Source organism: Pectinophora gossypiella, chromosome 6, assembly GCF_024362695.1.
Source record: "Pectinophora gossypiella chromosome 6, ilPecGoss1.1, whole genome shotgun sequence".
Classification (NCBI taxonomy): domain Eukaryota; kingdom Metazoa; phylum Arthropoda; class Insecta; order Lepidoptera; family Gelechiidae; genus Pectinophora; species Pectinophora gossypiella.
The window spans coordinates 4,000,268-4,019,085 of NC_065409.1; the positions used below are offsets into that span (position 1 = coordinate 4,000,268).

The 18,818-nt window shown below is 42.1% G+C and overlaps 2 protein-coding genes across 3 annotated transcripts; both read right to left on the reverse strand.

Annotated features, from left to right (window-relative positions):
- Nucleotides 1–1,947: 1,947 nt before the first annotated feature.
- LOC126367628 (uncharacterized) lies at nt 1,948–6,377 on the reverse strand. Its single transcript, XM_050011244.1, has 6 exons — nt 6,323–6,377; nt 5,350–5,664; nt 4,937–5,110; nt 4,029–4,064; nt 3,526–3,674; nt 1,948–2,926 (listed from the first exon to the last, which is right to left on the reverse strand). The coding sequence occupies exons 1-6, from the start codon at nt 6,375–6,377 to the stop codon at nt 2,762–2,764; spliced, it is 894 nt and encodes a 297-aa protein (XP_049867201.1). The 3' UTR covers nt 1,948–2,761.
- Nucleotides 6,378–6,541: 164 nt separating this feature from the next.
- On the reverse strand, nt 6,542–17,979 carry LOC126367307 (E3 ubiquitin-protein ligase TRIM37-like). Of its 2 annotated transcripts, none has more exons than XM_050010769.1 (15): nt 17,735–17,979; nt 17,383–17,642; nt 15,802–16,012; nt 15,259–15,467; nt 14,581–14,688; nt 13,932–14,070; nt 12,885–12,970; nt 12,091–12,270; nt 11,784–11,898; nt 10,660–10,861; nt 10,129–10,267; nt 9,748–9,938; nt 8,771–8,991; nt 7,753–7,858; nt 6,542–7,280 (listed from the first exon to the last, which is right to left on the reverse strand). In XM_050010769.1, exons 1-15 carry the CDS (start codon nt 17,786–17,788, stop codon nt 7,090–7,092), a joined length of 2,412 nt encoding a protein of 803 aa, XP_049866726.1. In that variant the 5' UTR covers nt 17,789–17,979; the 3' UTR covers nt 6,542–7,089. The 2 variants fall into 2 exon arrangements, with proteins under 2 accessions (XP_049866726.1, XP_049866725.1); XM_050010768.1 differs by having other exon boundaries at nt 10,660–10,876; nt 17,735–17,975.
- Between the last annotated feature and the right edge of the window lie 839 nt (nt 17,980–18,818).

Genomic DNA, 18,818 nt, shown 5'->3' on the forward strand with positions numbered 1-18,818 from the left:
TTATGGAGAAACTTGACAATAATGACAAACTGGCAATGTCACTGGCAAATTTTAATAGTGCCGTTTGGGGCATCCACTTTATTTGACAGGGCAAAACTAACCCTTTCTTGCACTTATTGTAAATGGAGGACAGCACTAGTTTGGAGCAGTCAAACTAAAATTAAGTTCGTCGGCCCGAATAGGCACTATTGCGATTTTTTTTAACATGTGATCACAGAGTTCACAGGCCCTCAGCCAAGTTACAGTATAGCTTAAATGAAAAATCCTTCTCAAATCTTCTCTCTCAAAAGACCAACCTTGCTAGAAGGTACTAAAAATTACTATTTCTGTGCTGGTGACTTTCTGCTGTTTTCCTAGACTGCTATTATTTAACAATGAAGCTATAAAAAGCAATTGATTGAGCGAAGGTGAACACTAGAGGAATGTGGCTGTAGAAGCGAAGCCTGACTTCAAGTGTCGCCACATCCATCACTCATACACATAGATGTATTTAACCATAATACCACAAACAAATCTGAAGCTTTAACGACAGCATCACACAACAAGTGCTAAAACACCACCTTCCCATTTTCTAAGAAGTCAGTCGAATACAGTTGTACATTTAATTTTTTGTCTATCTAAAAGCAAAAATAATTAGTTTATTTTAATTCGAAATAACTACTAATACTTTTCTCTTAAACTTTGTTACTGAATACATTTCAAGCCTTACTTTAATCAGTGCTCAGCTCTTATCCATACTCGATCACACGCTTTGAACTGTTCAGTCGAATCCTCAAACTACATCTACGGATTAAATATATCGACACCTACGCCCGGTACCCCAGGGCGAACAACGAACATCAATTTGAACTATTTCAACAAACGCGGTGTATACGGAATATGAGCATTCATTTCAATGTAAACAATATAAGAACCAACAATCGATTGGCTGATAAATTCCTAAAATCATCACATTTTTGGTCGACAATAGAAATTTTATTACTTTTTTTAATAATTTTGAATTTTTATCACAGCTGAGAACAAATGCTCTTATGCTATTTACACCTTTTATAACTGTGAAATTGAATCTTAACTACATGAGCAGTACATAGAGAAGTAAATGCAGTTGCATGTGTAACTGATGACTAACCGGATTTACTTCTATAATTAGTACAAGAGAGACAGAAATATGTCATGGAGAGCAGCGTACAGACGGCAAGTTACCACACATTACCCTAACATTGAAGGGGAGCAACCCTCCAGACAAACATCAGACATTATCACCTATTACATCTATAAAGTAGTAAACAGCTCATGAATATCAGACAATAAATGCAATGACTATTAAAATCACAAATGGAATATATGTTAAGAACACAAATTTATGAATTGAAGCAAAACTTAATTCACTATTACACATACATAATATCATAAGAATCATTGTTATATATTTATATGAATCATCATGACTAAAAAAACATCGGAGATCGTTAAAATTTTGAGTATTCTAGCTAATACTTAAATTACAAATTAAACGTAATTGAAATAAAATTAGCTATTTATGGACAAATAAAATTGCGACGAGAATTATTTATATTATAAATTTATGAACAAAAATAATGAAACTATTGAGAGTCCAATACAATATGCATATCAAACGCGATACCCTGACTGAATAGATAATATAAGTCGCCGCGACTCAAATCGCACCTACGAAAGAATAGACAATCGCATTCAACTAAAATGAGCCTCTAACACTGATTTCAACTCCTGATTTTCAATCTATCGCCATTCAACATCGGTTTATTTATTTATGAAAATCCGAGAGTCCCGTAATTGGGATTGCGCATTTATTGCCGCGATTCTGTAGTCCTGTACGCATTAGCCTAGCCCGGTGTAAACTATGTCTAATAGTTCATGTCATTTGACAATTACCCTCTGCAACATTGCTTAGAACATTTCGATATCTGTGTGCTGTTCAAAGCAAAATTGTACTTTTGTGACTTCAAAAGTTTTTGGCATCAAGAGGGCTACAGAGTTATGTCACCAATATATTTGTTCTGGCGACCGTTGCCTTTAATTATCAAGACGTTAACCATTTTTCAGTCTTATACTTTGCTATAAGTTTGAAAAGGTATACGGAACTTGAGATCTGACCAGCGAAATACAGGTAATTAGAATTATTTTCTACTTTTTCATGTCATAGTATTGCGTGAATCGAATCAAACGCAATCAAACGCCTGCGCCGTTCAGTACTCGGTTTATAACATTACCCTTTAGATCTAATTTACTGACCTCCGCTTCAGATAGGCCATCAGGTTTTGGGAGCTGATTTAGAAAGCAGAGACAAGTTATCTCCCGTTTGTTTACAATTCAATCGGTTTTTATTTCCAGAATATTTTTTCCGATGTGTCTCTGTTTCTTTACAACTACAAATCCAAAACCGTACGAGGAAAACGTCTTACTAACCTAAAAAGTACATCGCGCCCATAGGCCGTCCTGTCACATTGCGAATGAAGCGGTAAATTTTGTAAACCCGACCGGAGTACCCAAACTGAATGACTAGGGGATAATTAAACTAAGAGCCTCAGACGTACACTTCTAGCGGGTGACGGTCGTCGGATTTGCGACAGGCCGCCGCTTTGTACACCTTCACGATAGTGTTTCTGAATGTGTTGGACCAGGCGGTGAAGCGGTCGACTATTTTGTCGAGCATACCGTCGGGTGGGGCGGCTTGTCAATGGTGGTACTCGCGACGGGAGAGTAGTGGTCGAGGTCGAGGTCAGTCGAGGTCGGGCGCGTCCTTGTGCGGGCCGTGCGGGCCGTGCGTGGAGGGCGGCGACCACGGCTGCACGGGCGGCGTGGCGGGCCGCGCGCGCTCCGGCGCCTCCGCCGCGCCCGGGCTCTCCAGCGACAGGCTGTTCAGCAGCATGTCGAACAGCGTGTCCTACAATCACACCAACGACTTAGTAAACTCGTCTATGTGCGATTAGCAATTAAACTACATAAATATATTAAATATTTACAAAGCCAAGCAAATAGGTACTTATGGAATAGGTACTTATGGTTATTCATTCAAGATTTTGTATGAGTCTAATGAAATGGTAAGTAAAAGTGCGCGCATTACTTCTGTGCCTTGAAAATCGAAAAAAGTAGTTTAAGACGGTCTCACTTTGGACACGTTTTCGTATGAATTCCATTCGTGCGTATTGCGTATTACGCATGAATAAATCTCCAAGTACTCACAGGATGCGAGTTGGTCGCCGTAGACAAGTATTTACACGTTTATACAATTTGCGTTTATGTATACTATTTGTATTTCCTTAGTATGTATGTTTTGCACTATACTGTCCTGCTGTCATACGCACCACGTTAGTGCGTAAACATTACATTTACGATGTAATATCGTACGAAAACGCATGCAAAATGCAACCGGCCTTAATCACAGCTACACTACCAAAAGTAATTATGATCAAACTATTGGGATGTATAGAGTCGCGCGCTAGCGTGGTAAATATTTACGTTGTAATCCAGAAAGAGCTCGACCTCTTCGTTGTCGCTGAGCCCGTCGGCGAGCACGGGGTAGCGGTCGGGGTCGAGGGGCGCGTCCAGCAGCGACGCCGTGGACAGCGGCGACAGCGTCAGCCGCTCCGGGGTGCCCGGCGGCGTGCGCGGCCCCACTGGCCCCATGTTCTCTGTGATACACAAGACAACACGTTGATACTTTTATTTCCTAAAGTGGATTATTATTTATATTAGGACACTTTATTAAAGACATCATAGAAGGGAAGATAGATTTTTTTTTGACGTGACTTATTGTAGATTTGAATTGAGAAGGTGAACGTCGTGTCTGATCAGTCAAAGAATTGTCCTTTCATAGACAAGGATGGAAAATGCTACACCAACAAGAGCGTGGCTCTTTGATGAGTTTTTGTAAATGTTATATAGTGTTGAAAAATAGATTGGAGTTTTTATATACTTATTTGTGCACAATAGGATAAACAAAGGCTTTTATTTTCCGTTAGGATGTACAGAATGCGACAACTAACCTATTGGTGTTCGCGGCCCGACATGTGGCATGTTACCTGTAAATAAAAGTGAGAGTAGAGTGCGTGCATTTACATTCAATTGGGAGTGCGCATTTGAAACGTTTGACAGGATGCAGATATGTCACTTGTGATGGAATCGAAGCGTGGCTATTTGTTGTTATTTATTACAACAGCGTGACATGCCGTGGTGTGCGGGGAACGAGTATTGGGTAGCTTCGTAGGTCAAAAAATAAATTAAATTACTGTATTAAATTACATTATTACAAGTCTAAAAGTAATCAAAATAATTTCCTTTTTTCCAATTAATTTAATTACTAATTTGAATTACGAAAAACGCATCAATAAGTTCGATTTGTTATCACTTTTTTTCTATAACGTCACGATGTACGATTTCATACAAATAATAACGTAGTAATTTCTTGATTTGACGTTTAGTAAAAAGTAACTGATTTGACTAAACAGAAACTACCCACTTGTAAGAGCCCTGCGCTTGCTGGCAGCTGAGGAACCACGCTGTGCTGATGTACGTATGCTACTCGTAATGTATGTATGTTACGTATACAGGATGTTAAAACATCGGGATGATTCAGCTCATGATTCTGAGTTAATATCAAGTGGAATTTTCTGTCAAAACTGAAATTGTTTACGTATACAGGGTGTAACCGTTACACCCTGTATACATAACATACACAACGTTGACCGTTCTGGACTCGGACTCGCAACCGCATAGTGAGAGTCAAATGTTTTTCCAAGTGGTCTACCAGTGGGCTATTCTCAGCTGTCCGTTATACTACGCATATCCTGGTGTATGGCGGTGGTGGCGGTTGATTGAGGGGAGGCCTGTGCCCAGCAGTGGGACGTATATTGGCTGTTTATGTTATGTGTTATGTATCCTGGTGTATACTCACGTATGGGGCAGGCGGGCCTGCCGGCCAGCTGCCCCGGCGACAGCAGCGCGGGGCGGGGCGCGCGGCGCGGGCGCGGGGGCGCGGGCAGCGCGCGGCGCGGCGCCGAGCCCGCGGGCCGCGCGCGGCCCTCCTCGCACGCCTGCTGCCGGCTCAGGGACCAGCTGCGTTTTGGACCTGCAATAGGTTATTTCACTGGATCAAAGTTAAATTCTAAAATTTCTTTGGGGAACAGTATGTCATTTGACTAGGACAAAACAGCCTATTAAAAAAGTCATCAAGATATATTGCAAGAAACCACTTACGTTAGTTGGGATTGCGAAAATTTCGACATCGTCTTAGAGTGATCCACTAAATTGCGAATATTAAAGTTCGATAACGAATGAAAATAACAACTCAACTGTAAAAAAACTCACTGTGTTTGGAATGTTTCGGCGTGAGTCCGTTCATGCGCATGAGGTTGAGCAGCAGCATGTCCGTGTGCGCTGCTGTCGACAGTTGCGGGTCATTGTCGTGTCTATGTGTGGAGGGGGGCGTGGACCCGTCGGTGCCTGCTGGCGTGACCCCGCCGACCCCGGGGAGTGACGTCACCGGAGCGCCGTGTGACGTCATAGGGGCGCCGTGTGACGTCACGTGTCGCCCGTGCACAGCGCACAGCAGGCGGCTGAGTATATCCGCGCTAGGCTCGCCTGCGCCCGCGCCGCCGCAAGCGCCCTCGATATCGTTCTCACCTGCAAGCACATACCAAGTCAATGTTGGATCATATGCCTCGATTAGACTGTCGGACGGTTTGAGCTTGGGGTTTGGGTTTATGGTCTACAGAATTTAAACATAACGTAACTGTGTCCGCAAAGGGGTAGGCAGGGATTATAGTATACACACCCACTCCCTGCCAAATAAATTCGAATCCTGGTTCGGGCTCTAAACTATATAATTCGACTTTATAAGCTGGAATTCATGTTTATCAACGTGGTATCCAAAATTCGTGCCCGGTTGGTGGCAATAGGCTCGATCCCTATATACGTCCCACTGCTGGGCACAGGCCTCCCCTCAAATCAATCGGAGGGGGTATGGAGCATACTCCACCACGCAGCTCCAATGCGGGTTGGTGGAGGTGTTTTTACGGCTAATAGCCGGGACCAACGGCTTAACGTGCCCTCCGGAGCACGGAATCATCTTAATTTTTCAGACACTCAGGTGATTCAAGTCTGAAAAGTCCTTACCAAACAAAGGACAGTCTCACAAAGTGATTTCGACAATATCCCCCTCCAGATCGTGGGCCTAACGCTCTAATCACTAGACCACGGAGGCTGTTGATCCCTATAACATGCGACTTAAACATAGCAGAATATAAATAGGAGTATTATCTTTTATGGCTGTGGTTGAAACTTGTCGGTGGCCACGGGTACGCAGAATTTTCCCATTTTCCAGCTATAAGGAACATGCTTAAACTGTTTTTTTGTGGTGGTAACACGGAAACAAAAGTCTCCAAAGCTCCAAGAGGAGGGTAAATATAACCCACCAAGCTCAAAGCGACCGAGTATTAAGTATTCAACTTACAGTGTGTCGTTTGTTATAAAGCAATCTAGAAATCAATCGTGACTTGTATTACTTCAAATTTATTTGAAAAATATAACAAATTACAACAAAACTATTGTATTGAAGACGGTTATAATTTGAAAGTTAATTACATATTCAAAAACAACGACTGTAGCAGCTTTACGTTTATTTTCACCCTGTAGAAAACGTTTGTGGCGTTTTTCTGTGTTTTTCCGCTAGCGATTGTCGCAAATCATTTCTTACTTATTAGAGTAACGATAGTGTTTATAAAGTAACTTTTAGTCGTCGGCGCAATAGTATTTTGAATCAGATAATTAAACCGAAAAAAACTAAATTAATCATATTCAATACCGAATCGGCCGTGAAAGATATATTTTTCGTTCTTCGCATCTCCAGTCGTATATATTCTCATCGGTCGGAGACAATCGCTTAGTTCTGATCAAACTTTTACTCACGACGACGTTGTTAGATCCGCTCTAGAATAGTACATTTGTAATTGTATCTCCCGGGGCCTTATATCCTAAAGAGATCGCGGCGTTGTAAGCGGGACATTTGGGGAGAACTAGCAGCGAGTGTGGTGAGTGTGGGGTGTGTAGTCAGATGTCTCCGCAACTGTGCGCGTGGTGCGGGTGGTGCGGCGGGTGGTGGGGCGGGCGCGCGTAGGGCTGGTGGCGCTGCGCGCGGCGGTAGGCGCAGTACTGGCGCCCGCCGCCCGCCTCCGAGCACGCCGACGCCGGGGACTCGCCCATGCCGCACCACGAGCACGACCCGCTCGCCGACGACCCGTCTGCGGGAGGGCGGGAGGGGGCAGTCAGGAGGAGGCGGGGGATAAAGTAGCAGGGAGACCAAGGTTGTGAACAAGAGAGGTTTAGGATAGTGGGGAATGTGCTTCTAAACTGTTCTACCCTCGTCACAGCAAACGCACCGCGCGCGGTACGAGGCTACGAGGCTTCGGCCAATACCCGTTCGACGTCTATGTACATAGATAGCATTCGCTGCGTTTATTAGTCGAAGCTTTCGATGTAATTCGCGCCGCGCGAGCTCGGTTGCCGTTCGGAAGCTGAACCCTCCAGTTCTGTCAGTTCAGAAATGACAGAAATAACTCCTATACAGTACAATCTAAATTCTCCTTTTTTTTCTCTGACGCTTTCTGTCTCCTAGCACTTTTGTTTGCAATCATAACGAGTTACTAAGAATGATAGGATAGGAGTTGAGGAAGAAAACATCACATTACGTCCGTTGAGTTCAATTTCCCTTACCGGACATGGTTTCGTCGTCAACATCGTTCTCCTCGTTGGAGTTCTCGTCGGCGTGGCTCGGGTTGTTCTCATCCGCGAACACTTCCAATTCACTGAACATTAAGTCCTGTAACCAACAAAATATGTCACACTTTTTCTCACTGCGCGTCTACTTGAGCGAAATCAGAGTGCATTGATCCAATAGACTAGTTTCCAAGTAGTCAAATCAGTTCATTTTTACTAAACGTCAAAACACGAAATTACTATGGAATTTGCATGAAAATGTACACTGTGACATCACAGAAAAACGTGATAAAATGTCGGACTTATTATTACGTTTTTCTTGATTAAAATTCATAAATAAGTTAAATAGAAAAAAGAAAATATTTTTCGCTAGTTTTAGATCTGTCTTTATTCAGTAATCAGAATTTCATAATTTATCTTGAACCCAGTACACGCCCAATCGGTCAATTTGGACTAGTAGCTTCAATCGGATTTTTGTTTTTTATAGTACATACCCGTGCTCGGACGGGACTTGAACCCGCAGGTCTTGTGTTTTTGCGAAGGCATAATGACGGCTGATAAAATGATTAACACGCTCGTCTTCTTAAATTTAATTTCTAAGCTTTCTTTGTAAGCTTTAATCTGTTTAGCTTTAGACATTTTTTTGTAATTGACAGGGTATCCACTGAAATTAATCGCCTCAATCACCTCGAGGAAGAGAGCAACACAGCGTGTTCTATTTCGTACGGTCGCCTATCACGTATATCCGCTCCCAGAGCGGAGAAACTGAGAAATATTAACCAATACGGGGAGTTGGGAACTAGCTTGTGCAATGCTAATAGTTAATATTTGTCCGTATCTCTGTTCCGCTCTGCTCCGGTGGACAGGCAGGGTAAATGTATTTATTTATGGATCACTTATAGCTATGCACATTATAACATTTAGTTAGGCCACAGTACTTATGTGTAAGCCAATTACAAGTGAACACAACATTCATTATAAAAAGAAAACAACATATTTGTGTGTGCATACGGACCCCGGTGTCGCTGCTGGACTCGGAGGCGGCGTGGCCGACGTGCGTGGCGTCGGGGCTGTCCAGCTGCGCGTCGGCCGCCGCGCCCGCCGGCTTGCCCGCGCCCCCCGCACCGCCCGCAGCAGCCGCACCCCCCGCCGCCAGCTCCGACGACGATATGGATGAGCACAGCACCGCGCTCGTCATCGTCGGGCTCACCTCTGTCACCGGGCTGCTTGCTACCGCTGGAAATCAAACGTGGAATCACGTATCTTCAATATTCATATCACCTAAATTCTATTTTAAGTAATTTGGTAATATTTAATCTATGTACGAATATTATCGCATATTTATGAAACACGACGTTCGTGCCTCACCCAACAGGGTCCACATAATACCAGCGTCGTGGTTCACGCCGCGACTTGTGCTGAGTGAGGCCCTTTTATCTCAGAACGTCCACCACCACCTTATGATTATTCTAATGAACATCCTCCTCTGCTTTTTGTAATTGTTTTGTGAAAAACTTTAAGTGATGTTATTGTCTTGTCTTTGTGTGTAGCGGCTTTTATAATAAACAATTTCTATTCTATTCTATATTAACAAAAAATAGCGATTCCATCTATGATTCGTAGCGGGAAACCTCAAGATCGTGAGCCGAACTCTCTAACTATTAGATCACGGAGGCCATTGATCTTCAATTCTCCTTTTAAATGGAGTAGAAAAATCTGAATGATGCGAATCAGTTCAACATGGTCAAATATTACAGGCTCCGGTATCTAAATATACTCTCTACACTCTCTTTCTTTCTCTTGTTTATTCTTTCTTTCTTTACTCTCTTTCTATATGCCGCGATTAATAAGAAATCAAACTGAAAAAAGTCGTCTAAAATTTATACATCGAATTGAATAAAGACGATGTAAAGAATGAATAAAACGAATATATAAAGCTGGGATAAAAAAATACACAATCTTATCGACCGAGGTTAACTCGTTTGAGCGTACCGGTGAGAGTGGACTCCTTGGCCGGCAGATGGTGCTTGTCATGCCTGGGACTCTTGGCGTGCAGCTTGCTGGGCACCCGAGACGGCCGGCTGGCGGCGCTGAACAGGGTGTGCAGGCTGACCAGCGCCATGCTGTCCGCGCCCGCGCCCGCGCCCGCCCCGCCCGCGCTTACGTGCAGCGAGTTGGCCGACCTGGGGATAACCAAGGGTTTATACAAAAAAGATCCAACTTTGCTTTCAGTTTTAATATAGACTAGCTGTTCTTTGCAATTGCGATATAAACATGAACTGCCTATACTAGTATACGTCCCACTGCTGGGCACAGGCCTCCCCTCAATGAATCGGAGGGGGTAAAGTAAATAAATATAGCATAAATCATTACCGCGAGGTGGAGGGCAGGTTGTAGTGGTGCGGCGTGGCCAGGCGGCGGTCCAGCTGGTAGTCCCCGTAGCCGTACGCCGGCGCTGCGCACACGTCGTTGTTGCGGGTGTCCTCCGCGAACACGCCTGTGTTCAGCATACCTGGGGAATCAGCCAATAGTGTGTTGCATGTAATTAGTTTTATCTTTCGAACGCCGGAACGCGGATCTCGACCAGACACAATGTAAAATCTATTGTGTCTGGTATCTCGGCATATGAGAGGTTAAGCAACATTGTAAATGTATTTGTCATTGAAGAAGCTACTTTACATTTTTTTTTTTCAGTGATTTTGATAAAGCAATGATAGAGATGAGTAACTTAACATAAGTTGATGATAGCGAAATGAACCTTCAAACCTTTGGATGGAAAAGAACATTCGGTCTTACGACTTAAAACCTACTACACTATAGTTACTAAAATAGAAATAGAAATGTTTTATTGGGACCATGTGTTCGTACTAATTGTGGTGTTATGAAAATACAGTCGTATCTTACTAGGACTAGTAAGCGGCTGGTTGCTCATGGCACTGTGGGGCGTGCTGAACTTCCACTGTCCGAAGACGATGGAGTCGCTGAGGCTGTTGCCGTCGACGGGGTTGTTCTGCGCGGGGTTGTCCGCCTCGTTGCCCGCGGTCGTCTGCGCGTTGTTGGAGCTGGGCGCGGCGGCCCGCGTCGCCGCGATGGAGTTGCGCGACATCTCCAGGGACAGACGCTGTGAGTTATGTGTACATTATGACATAGATTGGTCTATGTCATATAGTCATATAGTCGTGATCTTATAAATAAAGATTTAGTCATACTACATTATGACATAGACCTATCTATGTCATTAGTGACATAGATAGGTCTATATAATAATGTAGTATGATAGACCTATCTATGTCATAATGTAGTCCTGACCTTATAAATAAAGATTGGTATAACCCAATTGCGGTAGTCACAGGTACGACTAATGAACTAAGTACCCACGCCTATGAGCTTACTGGTAGACCAACACAATAGAACAAGGAATAATACTCCGTGTAGAACAGCAACACTCCGCCCGTCCCCACCGTAATTAAATATTAACCGATGATTATAAAAGCATCTTCTGTAAGTAGTAACTACCTACATAAGCAATGACGGTTAAATTAGGTATTGTAATTGGCAGCCCTCAGACGTCACACACACAGTTGCGCGTGTTGATAATGTCAATGTATAGTACAAACATCATCATCATCATTAGTCATGTGTAGTAGTACATACGAGTGACAGACCCCTTATTTATAATTTAAAATAAACTACATGCTTTACTAACACTAGATATATAAGTAATTTTTCTTTGTCAATACTAACAAACTATGGAAGATTATGATTACGGAATAAATGATTATTTATTTATTTATTGATAGTGTCTGTAAAACGAGATTATTGTATGAAGTGTCTGGGGTGTGCCAACACAGTAAGTTTTAACAATGTAGTAAATTTAGAAGAGTTGGTCCCGGCTACTGGCCGTAAAAAGAAACTGATAGGCATATAATTAGTTATTAAATAAGACTTCTTAAAATAATTACTTTTAATTTGAGTAAGTATTTGTAATCTTAGATATTGTACTTAGGACAGAAAGTAAGATGTCATACCTCCTTAAGATCATTGATCTGCAGAATGTGTTGGTTCTGTACGGTGATGAGCTGGTTGATGTACCACTGCTGGTCGCGGCAACGCTGGTAGAACGTCGGCGGACGGACTTGGAATCTAAACAATTTAGTATTTACGTCTTAAACGGAAAATTTACCAAACATAACATAAGCTCGCGATTATATTCCAATTGGAGTAGTCAGAGGTAAGCACTTTCACCATAGATGAACTAAGTACCCACGCGTCACCGAGCTTTCTGAGCAGAGCATCTTTTTATTTTATTTTATCAATCCGCAGCAGTATACAGACCTGAGTATGAGCGTGTCAGTCTCAGGGTTGAGGTAACCCTCGCTGGCCAGCAAGTCCAGCCTGAAGAAGCGGTTGTAGCCCCAGCACTCGCCCACCTCGAAGTCTGACGCGAACTCGCGCACTATGTTCTTGGACGGATCGCGAGACACTTGATGGAGCATCTCTACGCGGTACTCGTATCTGGGAATATTAATAATAAAACGTACAACTTGGTACATAGACAAAATAATAACATAAAAACTAACATAACATAGCATCACCCACACACACGCACGGGCAGAGGTGTATATGTATAATATACATACCCACTCCTCGACGCTATGTTCAAGTTCAAGTTCTACGTAATAAGGGGCGAGCCATCCTTGAGGGCACAAATCCTTGAAACTACGTGATATCTATTATCTATGATCCAAACATGAATTCAAACTCAAAGTCGAATTTAGTGGTACTTAAAAGTGTATTAGTAATTAATGCATAAAGCCAGTAATATCTTTACCAAACAAAGGGCAGTCTCACAAAGTGATTTCGACGAGGTCCCCTTCGGGAATCGAACCTGAACCTCCAGGCCATGAACCCAACGCTTTAGCACTTGACCACAGAGGCTGTTTGTGTATTCCAAAAATATAGCGATTTATTTATATTCAAATTCAAAAATATTTTCATTCAGTAGGTTACATAGTTATTTTTTACATAACGAACGTCTCATCCGCCTAAAACTATTACAGTTTCTCACAACCTATAAATGATGTTAAAGTGAGTACAATCTATAAAGTCACAGTACAATGTGTACTAACTTGGAGGTCTCAGGCAAGCCGGCGCTCAGCTCTAGGAACACGGACAGATAGTTGCCACGCACCACGCCGTTACCGTCGGGGTACACCTAGAACAAACAATTGAAAATTATAGCTAGCTAACACATGACATGACCTCCGAAAAGAAAACGTTTTTCGTTCGAATCTAAGAATTTATTTAGTAATCAGAATTTCATAATTTATCTTTGACATAGGTCACTAACGCAGAGGGAAACCACTGCCCCATTTTTCCCTGAAAAAGTAGGATGGAGAATGCTACACCGACAAGAGCGCGGCCCTTAAATTAGTGAGTGGTCCGAGGTACATCCATTGCAAGATGAACTAAGTACCCACACCTCACCGAGCTTCCTGTTAGACGAACGTGATAGGTAAATTATACGTACAATATTTTTTACACTTCAGGCATTCAGATTGTGAGTTTACTATTGCTTATTGATAAGCACAAAAAAATGTGCGAGTTGCTTTAATTTTCTTGTTTTTATAAAAGGAATGTTTTCCTGAAGTCATGCAGATTCAATCAATCACCACGAGGAAGGGAATGACAGAGCATATTATCTCACCAACGCTGGTATTGATTGAATCCATGTATCCACTCATCTCGTCTTCTCTCAGCCCACTAGGCCGTTAGAAGCCCACTAGGTGTAAACGACGCACGGTCATTTTTATATAGATTTAATACTTTATGATAATTATATACAATCTCCTTAGTTTATAAGAATTTCTGTTTATTCTTCTATATGGTATGATTGTCTTTTGTTTCTTCTCTTCCTTTTTCGCTGTCACAAGATCGGTCGTTGAGTTTTTACGTTATTTTATTTTTGCTTGTCTTTTATGAATTTTCTTTTTCCTTGTTTTCAGTAAAAGTGATATTCCTTTAGTTTTTCTTTTTATTTCCGCGCACCCGCTTCCGAACATTTACACTAGATAAAGTGGAAGAGATTTCGACTAGAAATAAGCTGAACCATTTGTCTGTTTTGCATTTATGTTCTCTCCTGTATACGATAAACTGTTAAATGAGGTGAATTTTACCTTGAGCCGCCAGCAGAGTCCGTTGACGTGCAGCGGCGCGGAGTACACGGGCGCGGCCGCGTGCTGCAGCTGCGTGAAGTTGCTCAGCGGGAACGTGCTGCTGTCGTAGCTCGGCACGATCTCGCTGCAAATGAACACCCTATATAAAACATAAACCGCCTATAAACGTCCCAACACGGTAAACAGATATTCGAATACTTTCACACTTACAAGACCACCCCCTAGTCAATGCCATCAGAATGGACGCCAAAATCTCATCAGAGTCAAAACTACATAAAGATAATGGATATAGTGAAGCGCCTGACAGCATTAAGCTGTTGAAATTGAGACTTCACATTACTACAGTGGTTCAGAGCATATTATCATTTTAAGTCTTGCTTTCCTAGACAATCAATACCAAAGGATCACAATACAATACACGTTTATATTTCCCAATTATATATGTGCGTAGCGGTCCATCGTCAACTCGCATGTTTGAGCCTTTGGCACCTCAATAATTACCCATACTAGTTATTTACTAGTACCAACAATAGATGTTTTCACATACATACTAAGTGTGCGTAACTACTAACATCTGATGGACAAGTTTAGTCTGAATATTTATTTTTATTTATTTTTATTTGAGGTCAAACACGACAGGAGAACTCACCTGTGGAAATCAGCCGGCACCGGGGCAGTCACGAAACTGGCCATGGGTTTCTTGCGTACTTGGTGAATCATCTTGGAGAGCTCGCCGCTCTTCGCTATTAGTTCAGATCTGCACCAAAAAAAAATATACTGCTTATTATCTGACCTGACAGATGTTATCCTGTCCAAAACAAAACCATTCCAATTTTGAGTTATCGTCGCGAATCTCTCGCGAGTATCCCATAGAAAAAAGAACCTTGCAGTCTCCCGGCAAATTACGCAATATTCTTGCTCTCCCATACAAACCTCATTCGGATTAGAAAGATCCGGTTGTCCATCATCATCATCAGCCCATAAACGTCCCCACTGCTGGGGCACGGGCCTTCCCTATGGATGGATAGAGAGATCGGGCCTTAAACCACCACGCGGGCCCAGTGCGGATTGGTGGTTATTAACGACTGCCGGGACCAACGGCTTAACGTGCCTTCCGAAGCACGGAGGAGCTCGAGATGAAAACTTTTTTTTTTTTTTGTGGTCACCCATCCTATGACCGGCCTCTGCGAAAGTTGCTTTACGTCAACAATCGCAGACCGAGCGCGTTTACCGCTGCGCCACCGAGCTCCTCGAAAGAAAGATCCGGTTGTCCAAGGTCTTTTAACTCGCAGGGGTTATAGATATTATTTACGTAGAACGAGCATACCTAGTGCTGGAATGCAGTTGGTGTTCTATCTCCTGAAGCAGATGCTCGAGCTGTTCCGTCTCCTGCGTGAGGCTGTTCTTCTGCCCCATCAGGGTGAGCAGCTTGGCCTTGAGCGCGGAGTCCAGCCGCGAGATCATCAACTCCACAGCGTTGCGGATCTCGCGTACGCGCTCGTCTTTGGCCGCGCGGACTGATTCCACGTTACGCTCCTGCACATATTTTGGAACGCTAAATTCTATGCTTTTAAGACCACAGAAGGGTTTTCCGATTATGTGAAGTCAGATAAATGAGGGCACGTAACTACGCGTGACAATCTGACAGCATGCAGTATGATATAAGGGATCGACATGAACAAAAGGAAACCATTTAAATACTCTTTTTTCCTAAAGATTTCCACAGATTGCCAGTTGCATTTGTAACTTCTGGTTAGGACTTAGAGCCCAGAATAAAAACACACTATACCTTCTACATTATTACAGGACAGCTGATTGAATGTGTGCCTGACTATGTGCACATTCTACCTCTAATATACATAGTACTGACCACATCCTGCACCAGCGAGATGAGCTCCAACAGCCGGCGGCGCAGCTGGGCGACCTCATCCCGGATCTGCGTCACATGTTGCTCGTACACCTCCTCCAGCGGCTTGAAAGTGTGTCCCGAATGAGTGCCGCCCCAGAGCGCGCACTGGTGGCAGATACAGCGCCGGCACGTCCAGCAGTACACCGTCAGTTTCTCCTGGTGTGTCGGACATCTGCGGCAGTGGAATATCATACAGGTAACGCCGTTAGACTGGCAGGCAGAACCTGAACTAGAATGACTATATGCAAAGAGGAGTGGAATAGATTGGGGATGCCTTTGCCAATGGGCACACAGATACCTACCTATATGTTACTGCTGAATGGAATTTGCTCTTTATTAAATTATATAAAAAAAGTATTGTATATATGAATTTATGGCTAATAAATAAACGCCGATAGAAAATTTTGCCACTTTTAAATACATAGTTGTTACATCAGCTATGTCAGAGGCTCAACGACCCTGCCACCTGTTGGTAGCCAACAGTAGCGACTGCCTGACTGTCTTCCAACCAGCAAATGGAAAACCAGCCCAATGCAGATTAGGTCACATATCTCCAAAAATATATTTCTAGGGAATGCCGGTTTACTCACAATGTCTTCCTTTACCACTGAGCATGTGCCATTTATGACCCAAATAGAAATTCAGAAACAATTTCGAAAATCATTGGTTTTTTTTTTTATTGTTAAATTGGTAAGTACAATTTTATTTCTTACAATATTACAATTTTATTTCTTGAAATGCTGCATTCAAACCTGCAACTTCACATACCTCTTTTTCCTCTAATTATTAAAAATACATTCAGAAAGGATCACATTTCTTATTACATGTCAGTAGCCAAAGTAAATCTAACTAAACCATTGCAATACATGCCATACTACACACAACATAGGACTTGTATTATGGCTTCTTTGTTACTGTAATGAGATCATATAAATATTTGTATTTATTGAGCTATACCTAAGTTAACTGCCTAGTTCTTTAATATATGTGTCATTGTCATAGCAATAACTTTATAGGTACCTACTGTATAATGTATAGAATATGCTGTCAGTAAATAACAGGTTAGTAGCAGGAGATATATAAAATCTCAGCATTAGTTTGTCCCTCCGCAGAAAACATAAAAATGTCTGTAATGTGTCACTTTAGCATGCAAAGGCTGCAAACTCATTGTCATTGTGAGAAAAACATTCCCATCGTCATAACTCAAAATAAGGTATCTAATAATTTTTTTTAATAACATATTGTCATTACTAACAATGGGCAATTCAGGTGTTACAACAAGTAAAAATAACTGTAATTTTGTTAACAGCTAGGCAGGTACATTTTTATTTAATTATAATTCCCTTCTTGCTGTTTGTTTACTTGTAGTCTGGCCGACAGATAACATTTTCCTATATGATAAGATTTTCTTATTAGGAAACTTATTGCAACTAGACTGTTCTTTATGATTTCTTACATCAACCTATTGTGCAATGAAAGTAGAACAAGTCTTATGAACATGAAATGAAACTGAGCAATCATTAAAAACATCAAAGATATTACCTATCTCTATAGCTCTCCCGTTGGGTAACGGAGTTGCTCTGCTGCATGGTCTCTATCTGCTGGGTGACCTCTTCCACCCAGCGGCAATTGACCAGCTCGTGCAGATGCAGCGAGGCACGGCAGTGAGGACATTGCGAGCGCTGCTCCGTCAGCCAGCGGCGCACGCACGCGTAGCAGCACAGCTTCGAGCAGTGCGGGCACAGGTGGGCGTCCACCAGCTTCTCCATACAGATGAAGCAGCGGAACACCTCCGCCAGCGTCTGCAACCCCATTCCCACATATCCTCAGTGTAATCCTCGACCCTGACTTGATTCTACATAACTGTCAAAAAATGTAGGCCACATCGATTTACCTCGACGATCTGCTCCTCGCCATTTCCATTCCCTTTGTCGCCTCTCGAGGCCATTGTTAGGTTTCACCTTCCTTTTTACGGGGCCGACGAGTTATTCACCATAATTTAGACATTTTTAGACTATTCTGAAAAAGCAAAAAGACATCTTTCACCAGACGAGCGTCAACAACGAGCTACTTCCGCGTTCGATTCGAATCTCAATCGAATCAAAATAAAAACAAAAAAAGACTGTGTTGCCACCATCATTACTGTATTTCCCTGTCTTTTTTATCACAGTATTTCATCCACAACCATTTTAAACATTTCTAAATAGATATTGCAAAATAAACACTTGTTCAAAAAGTTGCAGATACTTTTACGATAGTTATAGTTTATTTTTCGATTCAGGAGGTCAAGTATAAAATACTAGAAGACAATATGTAAAAAACGGTTAACTTCTTACCCGCAAATTATATTTATACAAAATAATGGTAAATTTTATGCTTGTCGATTACCCGTCCCTTTCCTTTTCGACGGATATGAAAATGACGGATATAACTTAAAATAAAATTAGGCGGTGTCTGCAGGAATCGGGGCCATTGTAGAGAGTATGAAATAATCTGCACTGAATGAATAAAGAAAAAAAACCAAATGAAAAACGGTTGAATCTATGTTCACTTCAACAATACAGTATATGATGATTATAATCTTTCATGGGGTCACCAATTTACCATTTTTAAACTGGCAACGAGGGATGACACCAGTAACAACGTAAGAAAATAATGTCAGGTTATTGTTTTTACATTTTATGTCTTTCTATAATGCTATAGCTGAGTGGCATTAGGTGGAAAAGGCGAATAATGGTGCTAATTCCTGCAGACGCCATCTTATTTTATTTTAAGTTATACCTGTCATTTTCTTATCTTTTGGAAAAGGGACGGGTAATCGACAGGCATAAAATTTATGGAATACACATCTATTTGAAGCAGAAATCTAAAACAACCGTCTAAAAATTTTACATCAGCCAACAGAGTTAAGTAGACAGCATGTCAAACGGATTACAATACCAGCGATCTTGCCTATTTTATTCGCTCGGGTTATTCAT